The sequence below is a fragment of the Arachis ipaensis genome, chromosome B2, assembly GCF_059453495.1.
Source record: "Arachis ipaensis isolate K30076 ecotype BB chromosome B2, ASM5945349v1, whole genome shotgun sequence".
In the NCBI taxonomy this organism is placed as follows: Eukaryota; Viridiplantae; Streptophyta; class Magnoliopsida; order Fabales; family Fabaceae; genus Arachis; species Arachis ipaensis.
In genome coordinates this window covers 30,615,569-30,640,447 of record NC_142437.1, presented here as the reverse complement: position 1 = coordinate 30,640,447, position 24,879 = coordinate 30,615,569, and the positions used below count along the sequence as shown (strand labels likewise).

The 24,879-nt window shown below is 34.7% G+C and overlaps 1 protein-coding gene and 1 pseudogene across 4 annotated transcripts; both read right to left on the bottom strand.

Annotated features, from left to right (window-relative positions):
- Positions 1–333: 333 nt before the first annotated feature.
- On the bottom strand, positions 334–2,208 carry LOC148573471 (copper transport protein ATX1 pseudogene; annotated as a pseudogene). The gene is made up of 3 exons (XR_015905363.1): positions 2,113–2,208; positions 1,669–1,744; positions 334–634 (listed from the first exon to the last, which is right to left on the bottom strand). The product of XR_015905363.1 is annotated as a copper transport protein ATX1 pseudogene (transcript).
- Positions 2,209–2,277: 69 nt separating this feature from the next.
- Positions 2,278–6,664, bottom strand: LOC107625190 (uncharacterized). Of its 3 annotated transcripts, XM_088506289.1 has the most exons (4): positions 6,353–6,621; positions 6,008–6,084; positions 3,360–3,823; positions 2,278–2,569 (listed from the first exon to the last, which is right to left on the bottom strand). In XM_088506289.1, the coding sequence occupies exons 3-4, from the start codon at positions 3,714–3,716 to the stop codon at positions 2,540–2,542; spliced, it is 387 nt and encodes a 128-aa protein (XP_088362415.1). In that variant the 5' UTR covers positions 3,717–3,823; positions 6,008–6,084; positions 6,353–6,621; the 3' UTR covers positions 2,278–2,539. The 3 variants fall into 3 exon arrangements, with proteins under 3 accessions (XP_088362415.1, XP_016183247.1, XP_020971384.1); XM_016327761.3 differs by lacking the exon at positions 6,008–6,084 and having other exon boundaries at positions 6,353–6,664; XM_021115725.2 differs by lacking the exon at positions 6,353–6,621 and having other exon boundaries at positions 6,015–6,066.
- Between the last annotated feature and the right edge of the window lie 18,215 nt (positions 6,665–24,879).

Below are 24,879 nucleotides of genomic sequence, written 5' to 3'. Positions count from 1 at the left end.
TTTCATTTTTTAAGTGGATGTTTTGACCTTTGGGGAATATACAAATCTTTGAAATTCATATTGCTCTTGGCCTCTGTGGCGTGAATGCTTTCACGAAGCATGTCAATTCATTGGCATACCGTGTGAGCCATCTAAACTACTCACTTCATGCTTAATCTGCCATGCTTTTATGAAGAGTTTCTTGTCGTTTGTATTGGCTCGGTTCTAATTTCTAAAGATAAGTGGATAAAGAGTTGGGTTAAAATGCAGGGAAAGAAAATGATGGGACAGAGTATGAACAAGGACGAGCGAACAAGGGAAATTAAATATCTCAATAAAATAACACTAATAAAATATCACAATTCACAACTGTAAATAATAGTTTTGTACCAAGATTTTATTACAGATTACACAGATAAAAATAGAATACATGTTATATAGTTCTTGCAAGATCCATAAAGTAGTATCTGATTCACAGAACAATGTCTACAGAACCAAATTATTTTAGGCAACAGTTACTGAGCTGGTTTTTCAGCATCCCAGAGAGTAGTCTTCTTCCCAGTCTTGGAAACGGTTTGCAGAACCTTTTCTGGTTCAAAGTTTCCTTTCACTACCACCTTCTGTTCTTTCAAGTCAACGTCATATGATTCCACACCTGCAAATATCAGCAGTATTATTATAGTTCGACTTTGCAAGACGAATATATCGAGACAACATAGACCCGTCCTCCATTAAATGGAGTGTGGGATCTACGTGAGATGAGCACCACACCCCATCTAATGGTGGAAAGATGTATGTTGCATCAGTGCACGAGGCTATATGAATACATAAAACATTTCGCATATAGAATTATCTTTGCAACCACTTCAAACAATATTAAGATTCTGTCTCAGCTCAGTTGCTATCATGGAATAAAAGTCATGGAGAAATTAGTTGGCTTTAAGGACTTGATTATTTCCTTCGATCCACACCCGCAAATACAAGCATGCAGCATTAAATGATTATAGCCAATTTCGAAAATACATAACATATTGGATATCTAAATTAGAAACAACCAGACTCAAAACAAAACTATTTAGGTGAAGATACACAAAGATACATTTTCTCTTAATAGACAAAACACTCTAAATAATTAAGTATAGTGAACTCGCAATCTCTAAGAACTTCGAAATTAAGAGATTACAGTTGTAATAGAGCAAGAAGTTCCCATAACATAAAATTAAGAGTAAAGATTGGAAACAAGAATATTATAACTAAATTAGTAAAATTTGGTATGTTAGAGAAGTTAATAGTAATATAGTATATTGGTGCATATGGTTTCTTTGATGACAGGACACAGTCCAATAAGCAAGAGAAGCAACTTTTAAGATAGAAGAGCATTCATAAGAGTAAACGACCTCAATATTCTACTAACCTCATGTCAAATAATGCCGTATACCACATAGAACACAGCATTGAAGCAAGTTACAAAGAAAAGGGAAGGAAATAACGACCAGGAAGGAAGTTTCAAAAACAGAATAGCTCACCCAGATTGGAAACCGTATAAGATTGATTGAAATTCACAAATAAGCAAAGAGCTACTAACTAAAGTGGCTACAGTAAGACATTAAATCATTAAACTACTAAACCACTTTTCAAGTTATCTGAAAACATGATAATGACATTTTGAATCCAAGGGATGAAATTTACCATCCAATTTCCCCAAAACCCTCTTCACTGCTCCAACACATCCTTCACATGTTATACCAACTTTGAGGACCGCGGTCTACAATTCATAAGGCGAAAATATTCAGAATTACATTAGAGAGTATACTTTTTTTATGTACTCATTCTCTCTTCACAACAAATAACTCAGAATTTAATGGCCCAACTCAAACGCCTCTTCTCTGCACAATAGCACCACAATCTACATTAAAAAACCACCTGTGTTTCTATCTAATATTTCATACAAAGAATAATTCTCCATTATTGCATGCCTATCTTAAAAAAAAAAGAGCATAAGGTTTTGTTACCGAGATAACTCTTCTATCTATTAGGCGTTACAAGTGCTAGAGACTTTCAAGAGCTTTTTTTCGCTACATAGATCTACTGTAATAAAAATTGAAAATTCTATTAGCCGGACCAAGAAAAAACCACACCAAGAGATGCAAGCCATGCTATGCCACCAGTTTGCCCCTCTGAATTACAGTAGTTACTGGAACCCCAATTCCAAAGATCAGCAAAGACCATCTCTCGCACAGTTTGTATTTGGATCAATAATCTGGTATCATTTGACAGCTTTTTGTCATAAAATATAACTAGGTTTAAGAGCTGACAGCACCACACCAAATTCTAGCATGAAATTATTACGGTTTCAAAATTCTGCTATTCAGAAACAACAATTATTAAACGAGTCATGCATATTTGTTTAATCAATATCAATAATTCAACCCTAAATTACAGCAAAGCACAGAACAGCCGTGGTCTCATGTCATGTACTCTCCCCACCAAAAAGAAATGAGAGAATGCGTGAGAAAATTGGCACATTTCCTGGCCGTTGGTAGGCTCAAAAAATACACGGCTATTGCTTCTTCTCCTCTGCTTTCTTTGGCTGAAAAGAACGGGCACACAAGAGAAAATGAAAATTAATAGAATAGGTATAGATCACATACTCAAAGGGAAGGAATGGTATTGAAACATAATTGTAAGACAACTAATATGGATTATTATATAGCATTATTATATATATTAGGGGAAGAAATTATGTGCATCTTATGGCGAAACTTGGGAACATACAGGTAATCAATACAGATGGTTTCTTCTTTGCTGTTTCCAGCAACATATGACATGTACCATGGCTGTAAAATCAATGGATCCGTAGTGCATACTTAGGAGCTTCAATTTATCTCAGAAATGTAATGTATCTTCCTTGTTCTATATAACAATACAAGCAAAAAATACCTTTCAAACACCCTAATAAAAACGTGCAATTTTGCATTAAAATTGATTACAGGCAAGATCAAATTAAAGTAGGATATCAGGCATGAAGAACAGGAAAACCACCAAACTCATCGTTGCTCCTATGAGAAAAGCTATACTCATCATGCGACAAAGAGATTAAATGCGACATCTACTACTCATATTTGAGATTGAAAAATGCAATCCAGAGATGTTTAAATTTGAAAATCAAAATTACTATCCCAGATAGATGTAAGAGCAGTTTTCCGTTTCCATACCATTCTAAATTCCTAAAGTAAAAGCAATAATGCAGCACCAATCACCATCCAGAAAATAACAGAAAATGATGCGCAATGGAATAATAAGCAGAGAATTAAGCTTGAAAGGAACGCACCAAGCATAATCGCAAGTAAACAAAATTGATAAAGCTAGAAAAAACAAACCTTGATGCCAGGTGCGGGTTGAGATAGCTCTTCTTTGGGGATGATGACGGGCCATGACTCACCAGCTTCTCGGAACATCTGCTCGGTCTCTAGGGTTTGGCCTTTTTCAAGAATCATGGTCCTTATGCTCTGTGCAGGGGTTGAGGTCGCATCGAAGGCTTGCTCGACGCCATTGACAAAGGTCACCGTGATCTGCGGCGGGTGTTCGTCAGTTCGGCGCTTCACCTCCACCTGGCACGCAGGGTTTGATTCCCTCGCCTTGCGTGAGTTGCACTGTGCCATGAACTCCATACACGATGCTATTTGCGGGTCCAGTGCATTGTACTCGATCTTCACTTTTGATAGGAACTTCAACATTTTCCCACTCGGAGGTGACTGAGAGCAAAACGCCACAACCGTGCCCGAGAGGTTCTCTGATGTGATGGAAACACCACAAATTGCAAGACGAAGTTTTTTGCAGACGACTGGGAAAAAAAATAACGAGTTAGCCTGAGTTTCTCTGTAGTTTTTTTTTATAAATAAATAAGTAAAATAAACTAGAGAGTACACTAAACTCTTTGTTTGTTAACCTTTAAAATATATCTTTTTGTTTGGGTTGGGCCAGCTCACACCACCAACAATTAAATTATGTTATATCACCCTTGTTTGTTTCTTTTTCACTACCAACAATTATCTTTCTAGTTATTACAATTTAAAAATCACTCTTATAAAATTCATATTAACTTATCTTTACCAAGGTTCTGAGAACTGGACCGGTCATCGAACCGTTCTAATTTCTGGTTCACTGGTTCAACCAGTCTAACCGTGATTCAACCGAAAAAATCGTTTTAGAATAAAATAATAAAAAACATAAACATCCTAAAATATAATTATAGTCTAATATAAATCTTAAATTATCTTCCAAATTTAAAACACTACCTAAAATGTTATCTTCCAAATTAATAATCAACATAGTCTGAAATCTTAAAGATTGTCTTTACAATTAACCACTCAGAAAAAAAATAAACATAAAAAATAATGATCAATTATCACGTCCCAGCCAAACAACTTAAGAACCATGTCTGAAATAATTCTCCACAACAACATAAGCAGAATGAAAATTCTCCAAAAAATCCTCCTTCCCAAAAAGGATATGAGCTTTAAGTAGATACTCATAAAAGGAATCAAACCCCAGAAAATAATTCAAGAAAAAAATCCACATAAGAAATATATAGGTCAATTCATCAGCATTTGTAGGTTAGGATGAGAGCATCATAGGGTATCAAACAGCATTACTATAAACAGTAGCAGCATGTTCATATTAAAATCAACGGACAGTCAACAGACAATGCAACTGCTAAGCTAGAAAACACAGACTGAAAGATAAAAAGATTATCACAGTTCCATCCTTGCCTGGTAATGTTCACTGACACCAGAAAGCAGGGATGGACCGAAGTGGTGGAGAGAGGGGACACTTGCCCCCACAAATATTTTATAAAGTAATTAATACATATATATAGTTGTATATATTTGTCTTTTTATTAGATTATGTTTTTTTTTTAAAATAAAAAATAAATAAATTAATCAACAAATAATTATAATTAACGTCACTACACTAGCAAATTAGTTAATAATCATGTTGAAACTTAATTTTAAAATTAAATGTAACTTTAGTTATTAGTAATATTTTTTAAATATTAGTTAACACTAAAAACATACTATTTATATATTAATATTTTTTATTAAAATGATCTTTTCTATAATATTTATTTTAGTTAAAAAATTTATTTGTACTGTAAATATTATAAGAAATAAACATCATAATTAAGTAAGAAATAATAAATAATTAAATAATTATTTAAGAATACATATATAAAAATAACATTTAGTTTTGTTAAAAATAAAGAGAGAATAATTATAAATTATCTTTTCATCATAATTTAAATTAATATATTGTTTACGAGTTAATTAATTTATGTCCATATATATATGTATGTATTGATGTATATTTCTAATTTTTTAATATATATATATATATATATATATATATATATATATATATATAGTTTTCATTTCAAACTATAAATATATTTTTATCTAAATTTTATCTTTATATATTTTTGCCCTCACCAATCAATTTTTCTGGGTCCGTCACTACCAGAAAATATGCCCTGTTTTGGCATATATTGTTACTTCAGAGTAGATAGATAACATAAATTTTAATGATGTGAGAGTCAATGTAATTAGATCAATAGTTTTAATACAAAAAAAGAATACTAATATGCAAACTGCACGAGTGCAAAACTAATTTCAACAGATGTTGCTCCTTGATCACTGGTAGTCCAAACAACTATTAGCTATTTCTCAAGTCAAACTGCAGTAATCACATCTTCTCTTCTTAGTATTGAATATAAGTGCCACTATAGCAAGAAATCTAAGATGTCTTTCCTGAACACTCAATGGATAACCCCAATCAAAAACACCATTACCAACAGCAGAAGAGACTAAACAGAACCAAGAATCAAGAACAATCAACATTCAGCAGCAAACATTACAAAACAGTAACAGCAACCAGCAATTACAAAACAGCAACAAACATTACAAAACAGCAACAAAGATTACAAAACATTACAAAACAGTAACAGCAGTAACCAGTAATCACAGTAAACCTGAAACCTGCAACCAGCAACCAGCAACCAGCAACCAGCAACCAGCAACCAGCAACCATTACCAACAGCAGAAGAGACTAAATAGAACCAAGAATCAAGAACAATCAACATTCAGCAGCAAACATTACAAAACAGTAACAGCAACCAGCAATTACAAAACAGCAACAAACATTACAAAACAGCAACAAAGATTACAAAACATTACAAGAAAATTTCAACAAAAATTTCAGAAATTAAAACGAGGAAGAAGAATCGAGCATTCAGCCATCAGTAAACAGAGCCATCAGTAACCAGAGCATAAAAGGAAGAAGAAGAACCGAAGAAGTGAAAGTAGGGGCCACTAACCTTCGACGGAGACACGGACGGCAGCCGGCGAGACGACGCAAGCGGCGACCCGACGGCGAGCTGCTCCAAGCCTCGAACAGAGAAACCAGGAAGATGGGGACGACGCGCCGAGCTACAATAGAGGGCCTGAGTTCCGGATAGGGGGAAGAGAAAGAAGCGGAGGCGCCGACAACACGGACGGCGGCGGCACTGCGGCAGACACTGTGAGGGGGAACCTTGGGCTAGGGTTTTGGTTCAGAAAAGAGGATGGGGGGGGGGGGTTGAGTTCACAAATGAGGGAGTGTTGGGGGAAGGGGGTGTTGAGTTGCTGACGGGTTGGTTTTCTTTTTTTTTAATAAAAAAAACACAAAACAGTATCAAATGGGGTAGTTCGGTCTTTTTAGCCTATGGATTAAATAGGTTGGCTGGTTTAAGTCTGTTTTATTTGTGAAATATAATTTTTTAGTTCGCATTATTTATGATTAGTCCGATGGGATTTTTTTGGTGACTAAATAAGGAAAGAAACAAAGCAAAAACTATTCTAAATCCGAGCGGATGATTCGTTGGAGATCAACATTAGGCTCAGACCAAATAACATGATTAGAGTTACTCTTGGCACCATATTTAGCCATCCAATCCGCAGCTCTATTTGCTTCTCGGGACACCCATTCAACGTGAACAAGCCAAGGACGAGATAAAAGCTCCTGAATCTTGTGAACCAAATCTGTTACTTCAGATGGATACCCACTTGTAAGCTCATGCATGATGGGCAGAATGTCAAGGCAATCTGTTTCACATATAATATCCCTCAAACCGCAATTCCAAGCTAAAATCAGCCCCCTCCAAGCAGCAAATAATTCACATCTGATTATAGACCAAAGGGGAATGCTTCCAGAGCAGCCCGAGATCCAATCTCCCTTAGAATCTCTAATAATACACCCAAATCCCGCTAAATTTGAATCCATATACAAGCTTGCATCACAATTAACTTTAAAACTATTGCCTACCGGTGGTTCCCAACACAGGCAATTTCGGAGAGACCTAAAGGCATTGCTTCGATTCCTGTAAACCTGTAAGTCCTTGGCGGTAATTCTGGCCAAGGCAACAACCTTATGGTCTGTCCGATGGGATAAATAGGTTAATTCGTTTATTTTTTTATTTTATTTCTTAAAAATATTTTAACAAAAACTTATCACTTTTAGATTAAAAATCTTAAATAAACAGTATTTTCTTGGTTGATGGGTCAAATTTTCAGATTGTATCAAAGAAATATTAGCTAAAAGTGCTATTTTTTAAAAAATATAATAAAAAAATAAACGAGTCGCCCATTTAACCCGCGGACTAGCCTGTTTAACCTGTCATTTTTTTTGTTAATCGGACTCATCCCGTTTAACCCGAAATTTAAACAGGCTTAATTTTAGAGGCAAAGTTCGCCCATTTAAATGGGTTAACGGGCTGCCTTGATGTGTTTGGCCCATTTTGACGGTCCTACAAAACAGTGTCGTTTATTTAGAACCGGCTGATTCAGCAATTTTTGAGCGGTTCGTCATCAAACGGTTATAAACAGTGGACCGGACCGTTTTCATCGCCAGTTCCAGTTGAACTGGTTCGATCCGATTTTCAAAACCATCATCTTTACTCAACAAATTATTTAATTATATATATATAGGGTAAGGTATACTTTTTGTCCCTGAAGTTTGACAAAAGTTTTAAAAATATCCCTAAATTTTATTTTGTTTCAATTTTGTCTCAAAAGTTTTCGATTTGTATCAAATATACTCTTGACCGCTAATTTTTCAAACAATTTAAGACTGATTCAACAACAATTTCATAAAAACAATCTCTCAACAAAAGCAAATCAAGCATAATTTTCATGCATTTTTGTTAGATTGGTCATAAATTTTTTGAAAATTTAGCCATCGAGAGTATATTTGATACAAATCGAAAACTTTTAGGACAAAATTGAAACAAAATAAAACTTATAGGTATTTTTAAAACTTTTACCAAACTTTAGGAACAAAAAATATACTTTGCCGTATATATATATATATATATATATATATATATATATATATATATATATATATATATAAGACTTTTTAAAGTGTTATATATATAAGACTTTTTAAAGTAATAATAATTATTAGTTAAAGAACAAATACAAAAAAAAATAATTTTTAAAATATCTTTTTAAAATTTAAAATTTAGTATTAGAATTTAAAATTTTAAATTAATCATGTTATGTCCGTATACATAAAAAAAATCTATTACCAAATCAGTCATTTATATATTAAAATATATTAAAAATAAGTAAAACATTACATTTATTTATAAAATACATTAGGATTAATTTAGTGATTTATTAATGTATACATAATAATTTTATTTAAAATTTAAAATTTTTAAAATTAATTGATATTAGTTAAAAATCCTTAAATTTAATTCTTAATTAAATAAAATACTGATACATCAATACTACATATGCTTAGAAAAATTTGTTTATAGTTCAATTTTTTTATAAACTAAATTAAAACTAAACTAAATCATTTTAAATGATTTAAAAACCGTATCAAACTACTTTCCTACATAGTAAATTAGTTTATCAATTTATAATATGGTGTATTAGTTTAAATTTATTTATATAAAAAAATCAAATTTTAATATATAAAATACTAGTTTACGTATCATTAACAATGGCCAAATCTTAAAAAATAATCCAAAATCTATCAAATTAAATAAATAAAATAAACTAGAGAGTACATTTTTTTTAATATACTCATTCTCTCTTCACAACAAATAACTCAAATTATAAGTATTTATTCTATTTCTCGAGCATACTATATTTATTATTCTTTTTCTCTAATGCAACAGTGAATACAAGATAAATTTTTAAAAATTATAAGTTTATTTTTATGTATGTTATCTTGTATATATGAGCGATTTAAAAAAAAAAAGACACCGTTTGATTTTAAACCAAACTAAAACTGAAAAACATGGTTTCTAATAAATTGGTTTTTATATTAAAAAAATATAGTTTTAATTCGGTCATTTTAAATACGGCTCTATACATTAATAATTTATTTAGATGTGGGTTCTATATATTGTGTTAATTAATATCTTTACTTCTGTTTTATCTTTTTGTTTGTTAACCTTTAAAATGTTTTTTATACTATTATGGGATGTCAGAATATTGTAATATATTGTCTCTTTAAAATAAAAAATAAAAAATAAATTATATTTACATCAAATATGAACCATGCTATATGTATATTAAAATTAATCGTTAAAATTAGTGATTAGTATAAAATATATATTAAAATATAAATATATATTAAAAATAAAAAAATTATACATATATTTATACACAAATATATTGATATCTAATTTTAATGATTAATTTAATATATAAATAATATTTTTAAATTAGTATAGAGCAAGGATAACATGAATAACTCAATTTTCTAAATTACAATTATGAGCAAGTTGCATTATTTGAAATCTTGAAATAGGAACACGCTTCTATAAATTGAATTTCAACATATGGAAATTCCAGTACCGATCCAGACATGGCACATTATATGTTTATCCTTTTCGTGGTTATGTTGTTACTGTGTGTTAGGGGGTGTATATGGATCGGGTCACATTAGATTTGGTTTAACTTAAATTCGGCTCGAAATATAGATCGGGCTTAATTTTTAGACCTTAACCCGATTCTAAATTCGATGAAACTTATGCACTTTCGGGCCGGATGAAAATCGGGTAAAAATCGGGTCTTTAACATGTAAAAATCACCTAATTTCCAATCATTATTTCACAATTCACATAGTAAAATTCTCTTAAAAAAATATAACAAGAACTAACCCTTCTCTAAAATTAAAGCATAACCATAATCAATACTAATATTGTCTAAAAATACCAAATATTTAAATTAATACAAATAATACAATATTATACATTAATCTAAAGTCTTATGCATTTTAAACATAAAACATTAACTTATAATCTTATAATGACTAATAACACAAAATATTAAGGTTTACAATATTTAAATTCCACATAAGAATAGCCATCATCCATCACTAATAACATAAAATATTAATTGTGTATAATGACCGGGCCACCGGGCCGAATTCGGGTGACCCGAGCTATGGCCCAGGCTCGACCCGAAATAATGACCGAATCTATTTTTGAGACCCTTATCCGACTCTAAACCCGATGAAATCACACTAAATTAGCTCATAAAGTATTTGGGATCAGGCCGGATCTTCGGACCGGACCGAACCGTGTAAACCCCTACACTGTGTGCCCCTTTTCTCTCTGGTACTCCTAAACACTTTTATTCTTAATATATATATATATAAAGCGTATGTGAGGTACTTTTTTGAAAATTTCAAAGTACCTTTGTTACGAGACATTCAAATTTAATAAAAAAAAATAGTATTTATCTATTTTGATCCTCAAAAAATTTTGGATTAGACACTTTAGTTTTCAATTAGAATTAATTACTCGATTGGTCCCTAATAATTAATTCCGTCACTCACTTAGGTCCTTGGTTTCGTCAACTCTAACGGAAGACAAAATAGTCCCTGACAACTCTAACAGAATAGGAGACAAAATGATCCCTGACAACTCTAACAGGGAACAAAATAATTCTTGACCACTTTATTTAAAAATGATACTGTTCTTCTCCAATTTTCATCATATCTCGCATAACCCTATCATTCATACTCTCCTTCTTCACCTTTACCGTCTTCTTTTCCATCTTTTTCTTCCTCCTCTTCATCTCTAAAATCAAGCCATGGTGTAACTGCCACACGTGTCACACCTACCTCAATATGTCATGAACTACACACTTCCTAAATCTCTGTGACTGGTACACCCACCTCCTCCGCACTTCACCCACCAAAAGCATCCACTTTCACATCCTCGATAACAACATCACCTCCAACCCCAACAACGTCTACCACATCCTCAAGACTAAGTTCCACAACTACTCCAAGGGCATGCCTTTCTCCACTCTCCAGCAAGCAATATGGATTGTTGGATATTAGGACATCATGAGAAGATTCTCCTTCGACATCATATGCAAATTCTCGTTTGAAATAGACCCCGAGTGCTTCATTCCTTCTTTTTCGGAGTCCAAGTTGGCAGACAGCTTCGACCCTGCATCCAAGCTATCAGTACAATGGGCAATGTTATCGTTGCCGCTCATATGAAAACTGAAGTGATTACTGAACATTGGTTCAGAGAAGAATCTGAAGGAAGTGATCGGAGTGGTGGACAATAATGTGGTCATGGAAATGATAAGGCAGAGGAGGAGGGAGATGGCAACGATGACGACGGGCCTTAACGAATTAGACTTGCTTTCTAGATTCATGGGATCCATCAAAGACGACAAGTACTTGAGAGATATAGTCATTAGTTTCCTGAGTAAAAATTAATTGAGAACAAGTTGATGATTTTTTTCTTGTGAACATTAAAGTTGCAGAGTGTGCATTGTGTAACTTGAAGTTACAGTATTAGACTGTTAGTGCTATGCGAGATATGATAGAAATTGGGAGAAAATAGTGTCGTTTCTGAACAGAGGAGGTTAGGGACCATTTTGTCTCCTGTTAGAGTTGTCAGGGACTATTTTGTCCTCCGTTAAAGTTGACAAAGCAAATAATCTAAATGACTGACAGAGTTAATTGTTAGGAACCAATCGAGTAATTAATTTTAGTTGGAGACTAAAGTGTCTGATTCGAAATTATTTGAGGAATAAAATGGGTAAATACTCTAAAAAATATACAAGTGATTCAGATAGAATAGAAGATAAGTCATGTGAACGTGCAGCGAAAGAGGTGTATAGAAGGCATACAATCCTGCTGTCATTTCTCAAATTTACAAGCGTTTTATATGCCGTAGTTGTCCAAAGGTGGTCTTTTTTTTTTTTTTTGGACGTGGTCCAAAGGTGGTCTAAAGCTAGTTTCCTGCAGTGAGCAAGTTGGCTTGAAGAAAGGGTACGCCAAGCTAATGTGATAATAGGCCCAACAGGCATTATGTTGGCCTCCAAAATTTGGGTTTTTAAAATAGCAAAAAATGTTCACCCTCATTATTAGTGCATCTTTCAATAATAATAATAATAATAATAATGAATGTTGTATTATTAGATAATCTTCTTTTAGTTTTATTTATTTATTTATTACAAAATGACATATCTAAAAAACTATATTTAGATATTAATTATATTTAAATTATTATTTTTTAAAATATATTTATATTTGTCTAAACTCTAAAGTGATATTTGTTTGGAAAAAAAAGAGTATGTGACTTCTTAAATTCGTAAAAAGAAAAAAAAGCATTAATTGAAATTAAAGAAAAAAAAAAATAAATAACACATGTGAAGGAGAGATCAAATAATGCAATGTGAAATTTTTTTTAGTTTGTATATTTTCTGGATTTGGGCCTACCCGAACCAAGAACCCAATCGGGACCCAAGCTGTTAGGTACCAGAGATCAAGAGTGAAGAAGATGAAGATTGAAGATGAACGTTGCAGAGGAGATTTTGCAACTAACAAGGAAATTGGTATTGTGTATATCATTATTCAATGAAATAGAAGAAGTTTAATATTGTACATGAAATGGGCCACATAAACCCTATATGTAGAACTTAGTCCTGGCCCAATAATTAATTGATAACAGAGTTGATAGCTAAAACAGAGTCTTAATACAATAAATCTTGATTTTCTTGCTTAGTCAAGTTATCTCAGTATTACTATTGTTTATACACTTAACACCCCCCTCAAACTCATGGTCGTTTTAGACAAGACCCTGAGTTTGTTCTTAAAACGATCAAAGGTGGAAAGGGACATAGGCTTGGTCAAAAGATCTGCAACTTGGTCTGTGGCTGGGATGTGAACTACGACAAGCTGATTGCGATTTACTCGCTCCCGTACTGAATAGAGATCAAGGTCAAAGTGTTTGGTTTTGTTATGGAGGATAGGATTGGCTGTGAGCATGTTATCACTGTAAATCACAGGAGTGTTTGAACATTGGAGTCGAAGTTCAGTGAACAAGTTCAATATCCACCGAAGATCTGTTTTGGCTGCAGCAATGCTCCTGAACTCAGCCTCAGCACTGGACTTGCTGACAGAATGTTGCTTTCTACTTGCCCAAGAGACCAGATTGGTGCCAAGATAGACACAGAAGCCAGTTGTGGATCGACGGTCATCAACGTCCGAGCCCCAATCTGAATCTGCAAAGGCAAACAAAGTCAAATCAGTACAAGATTGAAAGAAAAGTCCTTGATCAATGGTACCTGCTAAATATCTCAAAATTCTCTTAACACACTTCCAGTGTGAGAGAAGAGGTTTATGCATATAGTGAGAAACCTTATTCACAGCATAGACAATGTCAGGCCTGGTTAGAGTGGCATACTGAAGGGCTCCAACAATTGATCTGTAATGAGTTGGATTATCAAATACATCACTGCCATGAGCTGAGAGTTTAGTACTAGTAATCATGGGAGTAGGCATAGGATGAGATTCATGCATCTTAGATCTAACTAAAAGGTCTTTAATATACTTTGATTGTGATAATATGTAAGATCCTGATGTTGTTTTTGTTGCTTCTATGCCTAAAAAGAAATTGAATTCTCCCAAGTCCTTCAAAGCAAAAATGGAATTAAGTTGTGATATAAGTTGAACAATCTCAGAATTACTATTACAAGTAACAAAAATATCATCAAGATACACTAAAACATACATAGTAGAAGTTTTAGTAAATCGTAAGAACAAAGAAGGATCTGACCTGGTATTTTGAAAGCCAAATCGAGACAAAGTGGAAGCTAATTTAGTGAACCAGGCTCGAGGGGCCTGTTTCAAACCATAAATTGACTTATGAAGTTTGCAAACCTGATTTGGGGAGCCTTGGGGAAAAGAGGGAGGTTGTTGCATGTAAACAGTTTCTTGAAGGTCACCATTGAGGAAAGCATTGTTGAAATTGAATTGTTGAATTGGCCAAGATTGAGAAATTACAAGTGTTAAAATGATACGAATAGTTGCTGGCTTGATGACAGGGCTGAAAACTTGATCATAGTCAATTCCTTCTCATTGATGAAAGCCTTTGGCCACTAGTCGTGCTTTATATTTGAGAATTGTTCCATCGGGATGTCGTTTGATAGCAAAGACCCAACGACAACCTATCACTATGCTATTTTGGACATACAACAAGACTTGCATAGAGATGAATGATTAATATCATTTTTATTCATACGAATCGAAGAAAGATTACAAGAATTAAGTACTGAAGATACAATTTTAGGGGCACAATGACCCAATCTTTGATGCCAGACCTGAAAATCAGTACAAATAGCAGTAAAAGTAAGAGGATTGGATTGAATTTTAGATGATTTAGTTATAGCAACCCTCTCAAATTCATACACTCCTTGCTTAGGTGATCCTTGGAGCAGAATCTAGTGGGTGCCCTGTGATTTTACATAACATGCATTAGGATGAAATTCAAAATAGCAATTATTGTCAACTGTGAATTGATGCACACTGATTAGATTATGAGAGATATCTGGTGCATGAAGTAATTGTTTTAAAATAAATCTGTGATTATTATCTAAAGAGATGAGATAGGAATGACCAATGTGTGCAATAGGAGTTTGAGAACTATTACCTAGCACTATCTGTTCTGCCCCTTGAAAATCCGAAGAGGAGTAAAGATTGGTCTGATCATTAGTGATATGATGTGAGGCTCCCGTATCTGGGAACCAGGAGGATTCAACATCAGATTTAGGTGTTGTAAAATAGGCTCTGGGGTTGTAAAAAGAGTTTGGTGGTGGTGTTACTGAGGATGAGGAATTGGAATTGTTGTTTGAATTTGTGTGAAACTCTGGTCGAACCGATGAAAACATGAAGCTGCAGTGTGTCCAAATCTTTCACAGAGTTGACATTGAGGACGATTTGTGGAATTCCAATTCGATCTGCCACCTCTAAAGGTTCTTCCTTGTCCTCTTCTTGCTGCAAAACCTCTACCATTTCCTCTATTGTTGAATTGATAGCTGGTTTGAGTGAAGTTTGATTGTATGATTCCAAGATCAGGTTTCTTGAATTTTTCCAACATACTTTCATGAGAGATCAGTAATGCTTCAGCATCTATTAGACTCAGAGAGTTTGATTTTGACATCATCGAGATGTAGACTTTGTATTCTTCATTTAAACCCTCAGTAATGGCTTCAAAGTGCTCATCAAGTGTTAAATGATGACCCATGGCAGCTAAAGAATCAGCAATTTTTCTAATTTTCTTGAGGTACTCACTAGCTGAACTTCCTCCTTTCTTGATGCTTTTCAATTCTGTCCTCAATTGCTTGATTTTGATTTTCGAAAATTTTACAAAGTGCTCTTGAATTCTTTCCCACATCTGATAAGCAAATTTTCAACTAATCATTTTTGTTTTGAAAGATTCATCCATGGATTGAAGAAGCCATATAGTGAGAAGATTATCACATTGTTTCTACTGCTTGTAGCTCTTTGAAACTGTGTTGGATGAACAATCTGCTTCAGAATCAAACATGGAGGGGACCAATTCTTTCTGGAGGTGATCTTCAAGATCATTGGCTCCTATTGTGAATAAAGCAAGTTGTTCCCAAGTAAAGAAGCTTGCTTCATCAAGCTTGTCACCAATCGGCATGAATTTCTGAGAATTATTTGTGAGAAGAGGAAGATTGTTAGTCATGGTTAGGGTTTTGGAATATGTGATTTCTGGTGAATTTACTTCTGGATCAGAGTCTTGCTCTGATACCATGTTAGGTACTAGAGATCAAGAGTGAAGAAGATGAAGATTGAAGATGAACGTTGCAGAGGAGATTTTGCAACTAACAATGAAATTGGTATTGTGTATATCATTATTCAATGAAATAGAAGAAGTTTTATATCGTACATGAAATGGGCCACATAAACCCTATATATAGAACTCAATCCTGGCCCAATAACTAATTGATAACAGAGTTGATAGCTAAAACAGAATCTTAACACAATAAATCTTGATTTTCTTGCTTAGTCAAGTTATCTCAGTATTACTATTGTTTATACAATTAACACAAGCTAACACTAACACACTTCACATAACGTAAGTACTTAAGGTTCTTGATAGCCTAGAGAAGGGGGGTTGAATCTATGACCTTCTTTTAAGTTGATTGATTAACCCTTACCAGGAAATGAAACTTTGCTTCTGTTTGGCTGTGTGATGAATTATGCAGGAGACAATTTAGTTTTGTCTCATAAATTGCAGAGAGACAAAATAGTGCAGAGAAGAAGAAAATGCCACCAGCATATATCCTGGTTCAGTTGCTTTGTGTAATGCAACCTACATCTAGTCTCTACCACAACGTTGGTGGAATTTTCACTATACTTTCAAGTTTTACATACACCAATTTTCTAGGACTCAACATAATCCTATCTAGGACAAACCAAACTTCAACATAAGCTTGATTTGGCTAGGCAATATCCTAGGCTCTCAATACACTAAGTGCTTACCCAACTTAGCAAGGGATACATCATATACAAGATGCAAAACAGAAATACAAACAAATAAAAATTTGAAATCAACTTTGACTTTTCTCTCCAATTTCCTCTCTTTGTCTTTTCTCTCTATTTGGCTTTTTCAAATGCCTCACATTTATGCCTTTTCCACTCAAGAGAAAACAGAGAAAGATAAACATTAAAATAGAATAATAGAACAATAAACCATGAAGGAGATGACGATTCACAGCCTTGACACTATTAGATGAACCAACTTCAGAACTCTCTATGATTGTTCTTCATTTTGGCGGTATGTTTCTTTGATGTAGAAACACAGTCCAAAGCGTTAAACTCTCACTGGGAATGCTCTCAGTGTAACTCAGATTCTGGTTCTCTCTCCTTGCCTTCAAATTGAAGTGATTTTTCTATTTGTATAAGCTCTGTCTCAACACCTAGAGCTTACTTCACAAAGTCAGCTTCTTGAATCTAGGGCTAGCTAAAGTCTTTCTTCTTCTTTCTTCCATTAGCCTATAGGGATTTGAAATCAGAGACAAGTAATACACCTTCCTTGAAAACAGATTTTCAATGGATTTGATAAATCCAAACCCTCAGATTTGTACTTTGTCTCCAAGAAACAATTGTAGCCATTGATTCACAGCAGAAGTAAGATGAATTCAGTTTCTTTTCATATGCCCAAAAATGGTATGTGTAGAAGAAGGTAGGTTTCAATCAAGCTATCAACATGCATATAAGTGGAAACAATCTACCTTTATCTTCTGATCAAGCTAGAGGAGTCCTTTGCTTTTGGCTTCATTGATTTGACCTTTTCTTCAAGAAGCTTCTTCCTCTTTTCTTCTCTTTGTTATACCTAAAGGACATCTAGCATTCTAGCTGTTAATTTCTAGCTTTTGAGAAACCACGTGGGTGATGTGAAAGAGAGAAGAGAGAAAAGAGAGAATGTGATTTCGCTGGATTGATGATTCAGATGCAAAATGGAGTTGAATTACTTTAGTTAGCTACCAATTCAAATTGATTAAATGGACTTGGATCACTTCTTGGGCTTGTTATGAATCATGGGCTTGATTCACCAGTTTGTGACCTAAAGCCCTCCTTGATTTCTCATGGAGCCAGCCACTTGTTTCATGGATCTGGACAGTTGGTGGGCTTCTCTTTCTCCTTGTTGCTATATCCAAAACAACATAGATTCCCATCTGAACAAAGCTTTTCTTTATTTCATTGGTTTGGGCTACTACTCAATTATTTTGGGCCTGCATCACTAAATAAAATAATTAAACCCAATTGGATATTTAACCCAATAAATCAATGTTTGTCATCATCATTAAATTAATTGTATTCTTAACTCAAAAATCTCCTCCTTGGTGACAAACATTATATATGAGATAATAATCAAAGGAATTAAATTAGAAAAAGTTTAGAGACTTCCCTTTGATGAATCCAGATTAACTTGATGTGCTCCCCCTCTCTTTCTTAAGGGTTGCTCTCCCTTAATGTATGCTTATCATTTAACTTGAGGATACAAACAATAATGCCAACATAACAATTCAATGCATATATGCTTATCTATAATTCTATGGTTGCACAAAAGTATAATAATTCATACCAGCACATATTGCAAACTATGGCAGCATGTAAGCAACAATACACCGCACAACATAAAGTTCAAATGACTTGAAGTCAACCAAGTTTAGTTCACAAACACAAGATTAATATCCAATAATCTCAGTAAGCCTTATGTTTTATCAAGCCCCATATTACATTTTTCTCCTTCTTTTGTCATCAAGGTGGGAAAAAATAAAATAAAAACAGAACCTGCAAAATAGTGTGTTAGAGGCATATAAAAACTAAATGTTGCATTTTGAAATATAAAAATTGAAAGAGAAATGAAGATCATATTTCATCCAGCAACACCATAGTTATGAGAAAGTAGTACTATCAATACAAAAAAAAATTATCAAATAAAGAAAAATTCACGATGTACAAAGACCAATTCTCGGTAAAAACTCATATGGACCAAAAAGATATTTTCAAAAAACAAAAATAACGACATGAGTAATAAGATTCAAGCATGGTCCATGTCCTTTTCTACACTTCAAAATTCAGATCACTCATATCTTATCCAACAAATATCTCTTTGACCTGCAAAATAAAATTCTCAAACAAGACATTAGCACAATCAAAACAAGGAATCATAATTTAGAATGCCTAAACTTGTTCTTAATTTACAAAACCTGTCTTCAGCCAGAGGTTTAGTAAATACATCAGCCAATTGTTCCTTTAATTTAACAAATTAAATACTTATATTTTCTTTTTGAACATGTTCCCTAATTGAGTGAAATCTCACTTCAATGTGTTTTGTTCTAGAGTGCAAAACAGGATTTTTAGAAATATTAATTGCACTCATGTTATCACAAAACAAGAGAATATTATTAGCATTCAATTTATAATCAGCTAATTGTGTTTTCAACCACAACAATTGGGAACAGCAAGAAGATGCAGCAATGTACTCGACTTCTGCAGTGGAGAGAGCCATTGTGGATTGCTTCTTACTTGACCATACATTCAAATATCTTCCCAGAATATAGCATATGCCATATGTACTTCTTCTATCTACTCTGTCTCTAACAAAATCTGCATCACAATAATCAACTACAGAAAATTTATCAGACCTAAGATACCATAAACCATAGTTAGATGTGCCATGTACATATCTAATGATTCTTTTTACTACAGAAAGATGTGATTCTTTAAGTTATGATTGGAATCTAGAACAAATTCTAACACTTTGCACAATATCAGGTCTAGAGGATGTAAGATACATGAGAGCACCTATCATACCTCTATACCTGGTCTCATCAACATCTTTCTCAGTTTTACCCTTTTCTAACCGAGAGTTTGGATACATGGGAGTATCCATAGGGTTGGCATTCTCTATTCCAAACTTTTTAACTAGTTCCTTAGCTCTTGATGAATGAAAATACCATTTGAAGTTTATTTAATTTGAAGCCCAAGGAAAAAGTTAAGTTCCCCCATCATAGTCATGTCAAATTCACTAGTCATGAGTTTTCCAAAATCAGTGCAAAGGGATCATCGATTGAACCAAATATTATGTCATCAACATAAATTTGAACTAGAATAAAAGAATCATTATAATTCTTAATGAATAAAGTAGTGTCTGTGGTGCCTCTTTGAAAATCATTTTTCAAAAGAAAAGAACTAAGCCTTTCATATCAAGTTCTAGGAGCTTGCCTTAAACCATAAAGTGCTTTGGAAAGCTTAAAAACATGATTAGGAAATTCTTTGTTTTCAAAACCAGGGGACTGTGCCACATACACTTCTCTATCAATCACACCATTTAAGAATGCACATTTCACATCCATTTGAAAAAGTTTAAAACCACAATAGGCAGTATAAGCAAGGAGAAGTCTTATAGCTTCCATTCGCGCCACAGGAGCAAATGATTCATCAAAATCTATCCCTTCCTCTTGATCATATCCTTGTGCCACCAATCTAGCTTTGTTCCTTGCTATGCTTCCATCCTCATTCAGTTTGTTCCTGAAAATCCATTTAGTACCCGTCACTTTCTTTTCAATTGGATCTGGTACAAGAGTACACACTTGATTCTTCTCAAATTGCTATAGCTCTTCCTCCATGGCTTTGACCCAAGAAGGATCACCTAGAGCCTCTTTGATAGTTTGAGGTTCAATTTGAGAGAGAAGTGCCAAATTGTTTTCTTTCGGTACTCTTCTTGTTGAGGATCTTGTAGTGACACCTTGAGAGGGATCCCCAATGATGAATTCTTGAGGATAGTTCTTTAGAAATTTTCATTCACGGGGTCTTGATGATTTAGGAGCAGATTCAGCGTGAGATTGTTCAGTTTGGTTGACATTCCCGAAAATTTCATCAGTTGCAGGAGATAAAATCAAATTGTCTCTTGCAGAATTGTTTGCATCAGCTGAGACAGAGGCAGATTGCACAGATTCAGATTGGTCTTGATTAAGGGCTTCACTCATGTTATTTTCCACTTGATTTCCTGCATCACAATCTTCTAAAACACTTGGAATAGCATTAGAATCACAAAATGTAACATGTATAGATTCCTTAATTATTTTAGTATCTTGATGGTAGACTCTATAAGCTTTGTAGTTGTGGAATAACCAACAAAAATATATTCATAGGCCTTTGGATCAAATTTTCCTAAATTATTTTTGGTATTTAAAACAAAGCACTTGCATCCAAAGATATGAAAATATTTTAGATTTGGTGGATTTCCTTTTCATAGTTCATAAGGAGTTTTCTTTAAAAACTTCCTAACGATGGTTCTATTCAAAATGTAGCATGCTGTATTCACGGCTTCAGCCCAAAGAAACTTAGGAACTTCACTTTCACATAACATGGTCCTTGCCATTTCTTGAAGATTTCGATTCCTTCTCGCAACAACACCATTTTGTTGTGGTGTTCTTGGACAAGAGAAATGATGTGAAATTCCAAGTTCATCACAAAAGGATTCGAAAAATTGATTTTCAAACTCTTTACCATGATCACTTTTAATCAAGGTTCTGAAAAACAGTTCGAACCGGTTGGTCAAACCGGTTAAACCATGAACCGATAGAAATTCTGGTTCAGACTAATGACAAAATCATGAGATTAGAAAACCGACGTCAAACCGCCAAACCGGAAAGGAACCAATCAGTCGAATCGAACCAAACCGTGATCCGGACAGTTTTTGGAATTTTACCAAAACACCGCCGTTTGGCCTTTCCATTTAACCCAGCAACCCTAACTTAGTAACCCACTAACCCTTGCTCCACACAAGACACAATGGCAGAGGACTCCCTCTCCCTCCCTCACCCTCGAGCTCGTTGATGATTTGGAATTAGTGTTGATTTGAAATTTCTCAAAATAAGAATCTTTTTGTTGCAAGTATAGCCAAATCAACAACTAACTCTCAACATCAAAGTTTAGTTTTTCCAAATTCAAATCTAAACTGAGAGTAATGAAACCTCGGGTCGTTCTTCCTAGGAATGCAATTGAAGTGTTACGCTCTCAGTTGTGAGCAGAAAAAGTGTTTTGTGCAATCAAAAAATAAAAGATTAAAAGAACTAAGAGATGAAAGAACTAAGAAATGATCAAAATTGGAGTTAAAGCACTTAAAAGGGAAGATGAGATCAAAACTTAGTGAAAATGCTAAAATGCATAAAAGAGCCTTGACTTGGGAATGAGAGTCCAAGGAATCCTATCATCGCCATAACCACAACTATGGCAACTATGATGAGTCAATCTCGCTTAGTTAACCCCTAACATAGAGGAGTAGGTCAAGCAAGCATAATTGACCTTAATCCATAAGTCCTAGCTAACTTACCAAACTAGTTAGTAAAAAGCTAGCGTCAATGGAAACAAGAGTCAATTAACTACCCAAGAATTACCACTAAATGTCGGACATTATGACTCTAGTATCCTAGGAACTCAAATCCCAAGCCAAGGTGTGAAAATCTACTCAAAATTACCAAGTGTCATTTTCACAAACACTTGGTGGGCATAAAACCAAAACATAGTGATAAACCACTATTTTATGGTTTATATTATGTTTAATTGTGTGGTTTTATCATGATCTTTACCCACTTATTCATTAAATAAGCATGCATTTATAATTCCTTCCTAAAGATATTGCATGATTGAAAACTTGCTTCCTAGAGACTTTTAATTATGTATTTTATTTCTCCTTTATTCCATTCGATGCCGTGATATGTGCGTTAAGTGTTTCAGGCTTTATAAGGCATGAATGAGTTGGAGATTGGAAAGGAAGGTTGTAAAAATGGAAGGAACACAAGAAATTGAGGAGATGACCAGCGAGAAGTGACGCGGCCGCATGGATGACGGGACCGCGCGGAAGAGAGGAAATCGCAGTGACGCGGCCGCATGGATAACGCGACCGCGCGACATGGAATAGCACGAGTGACGCGGCCGCATGGACGACGTTCCCGCATGGCTAAGCGAAACGCCGAATTACTTTTATTTTCAATTAATCTTTTGATCACTATTTATCATGTCTTTCTTTAATTTCCTTTCTTATGTCATGAATTTTACATTTACAATGAGCAAGTAGTTCCCTAACTTGATGGGGAGTTGATTGAAAGGAATCCTTGTGTTGGGATGCTCAAGAGAAAGATTGTAATCGGGTTTATTGTTGGATTGCTCTCTAGTCGCTAACACCAATCCTCCCAAGAGCGGATTGGAACTTGTGGATAGAAACAGCATTCCAACTTGTTTGACTTTCCCTTACCTAGTAAGGGACAACTAAACATAAATACCCTCAATTGTCAATTAATCTTGAGAGTACTCCAACAAGAATAGGGCTTCCAGCTAATCAACTCCCAGTCAAGGCTTTTATTTAAATTTATATAAATTCTCTAATTTAATTATCTACCATTCAGCTCAAACCTTTTTGAAAATATCTGATTAATAAAATAGCACACTTTTCTGCAACTCGTTGGGAGACGACCTGGGATCCATACTCCCAGTATTTTAATTTTAATTTCTGTGACACCCTTCTAAATTGATAAGCGGATTTCGGGTTGGTTGAGAACTATACTTGCAACGCATATTTTATAATCATTCTTAACTCGCCAATTTCCGCCACCATCAATTTTTGGCGCCGTTGCCGGGGAGTTGCAATAGAGTGCTAAAGTTATTGATTGGATTTTATTTATTTGCATTTTATTTTATTTTACTACTATGAGCTGCTTGTTTCTTTCGTTGGATGACGCGTTCGCTTCCTGATCCAAGCTTGCTAATATTCGATCCTGAGATTGAAAGAACTATTTCACGAATAAGGCAAGCTCGGCGTCGGTTAGTCCTCTTTGAGGGCGGATCTGAAATGTCACTTGAGAAAGAAACCATCCCCCGTTCTACTGATTTGGTTGTTTTATGTACAGGTAACATGGCAGCAACCAAAAGAGTTACCATCCAGGAGGAAGGAGCCCCTGATTTTACAATGTAACCATTTCAAGCGCATCACCCAGCGGTGGCTACAGACTTTGAATTAAAGACCGCACTGCTCAATTTGATGCCCAAGTTTCATGGCTTACCTGCTCAAGAGCCTTTCAAGCACCTGAGAGATTCTCAAGCAGCCTGTTCTACTGTCAGGCGTGATGGTGCAGATGAAACTTCAATTTTACTGAAAGCTTTCCCGTTTTCTCTTGAGGGGAAGGCAAGAGAGTGGTACTACACTCAACCAGCAGCAATTGTATCTAACTGGGATACACTGAGAAGAGAATTCTTGGAAAAGTTATTTCCAGCTGAAGTTACTGATAAACTGAGGAAAGACATTTCCATGATTGTTCAGGATGACTCTGAAACTCTTTATGAGTACTGGGAGCGCTTCAATAACCTTCTGAAAGCTTGCCCCCCACCATATGATTGACAAGATAGTGTTACTCGACTACGTCACTCAGGGCATGAGGCCCCAAGATAAGACCACATTGGAAAGTGCTAGCAATGGGTCTATGAAAAAGTACAAGACCACTGATGAGGCATGGCAATTGATCAGTGACTTAGCTGAATCTACTAGGAATCACAGGCAGAAACAAGGCCGTTCAAAAGTCGTTGCAGAAGTATCCTCTAGCAGAGAGACTACTGCTCTAACTCAGAGTATCTGTGAAATGACCAACTTGCTGAAGCAAATGCAATTGAATCAACAACAAGTTCAGCAAGCTCAACCTTCTCCAGCACAGCAAAACCAACAGTTAGTCCCACAGAGAGTTTGCAAAATCTGTGCTGATTACAGCCATTATACTGATGAATGCCTGCAGCTCCAGCAGGAAGACAACACCATGGCAGCCACTCATAACTTCTATGACCGCCCCAATCAAGGGTACAATCAAGGTGGCAACTACAACCACGGATGGTAGGATAATTCTAACCAGAATTAGAGGGACAACAACAACAGAGGAGGCAGAGATAATCAGGAATATCAGAGGTGGAATAATAACAACAACAGGCAGCAGAATCAGAATCAGCCTTACA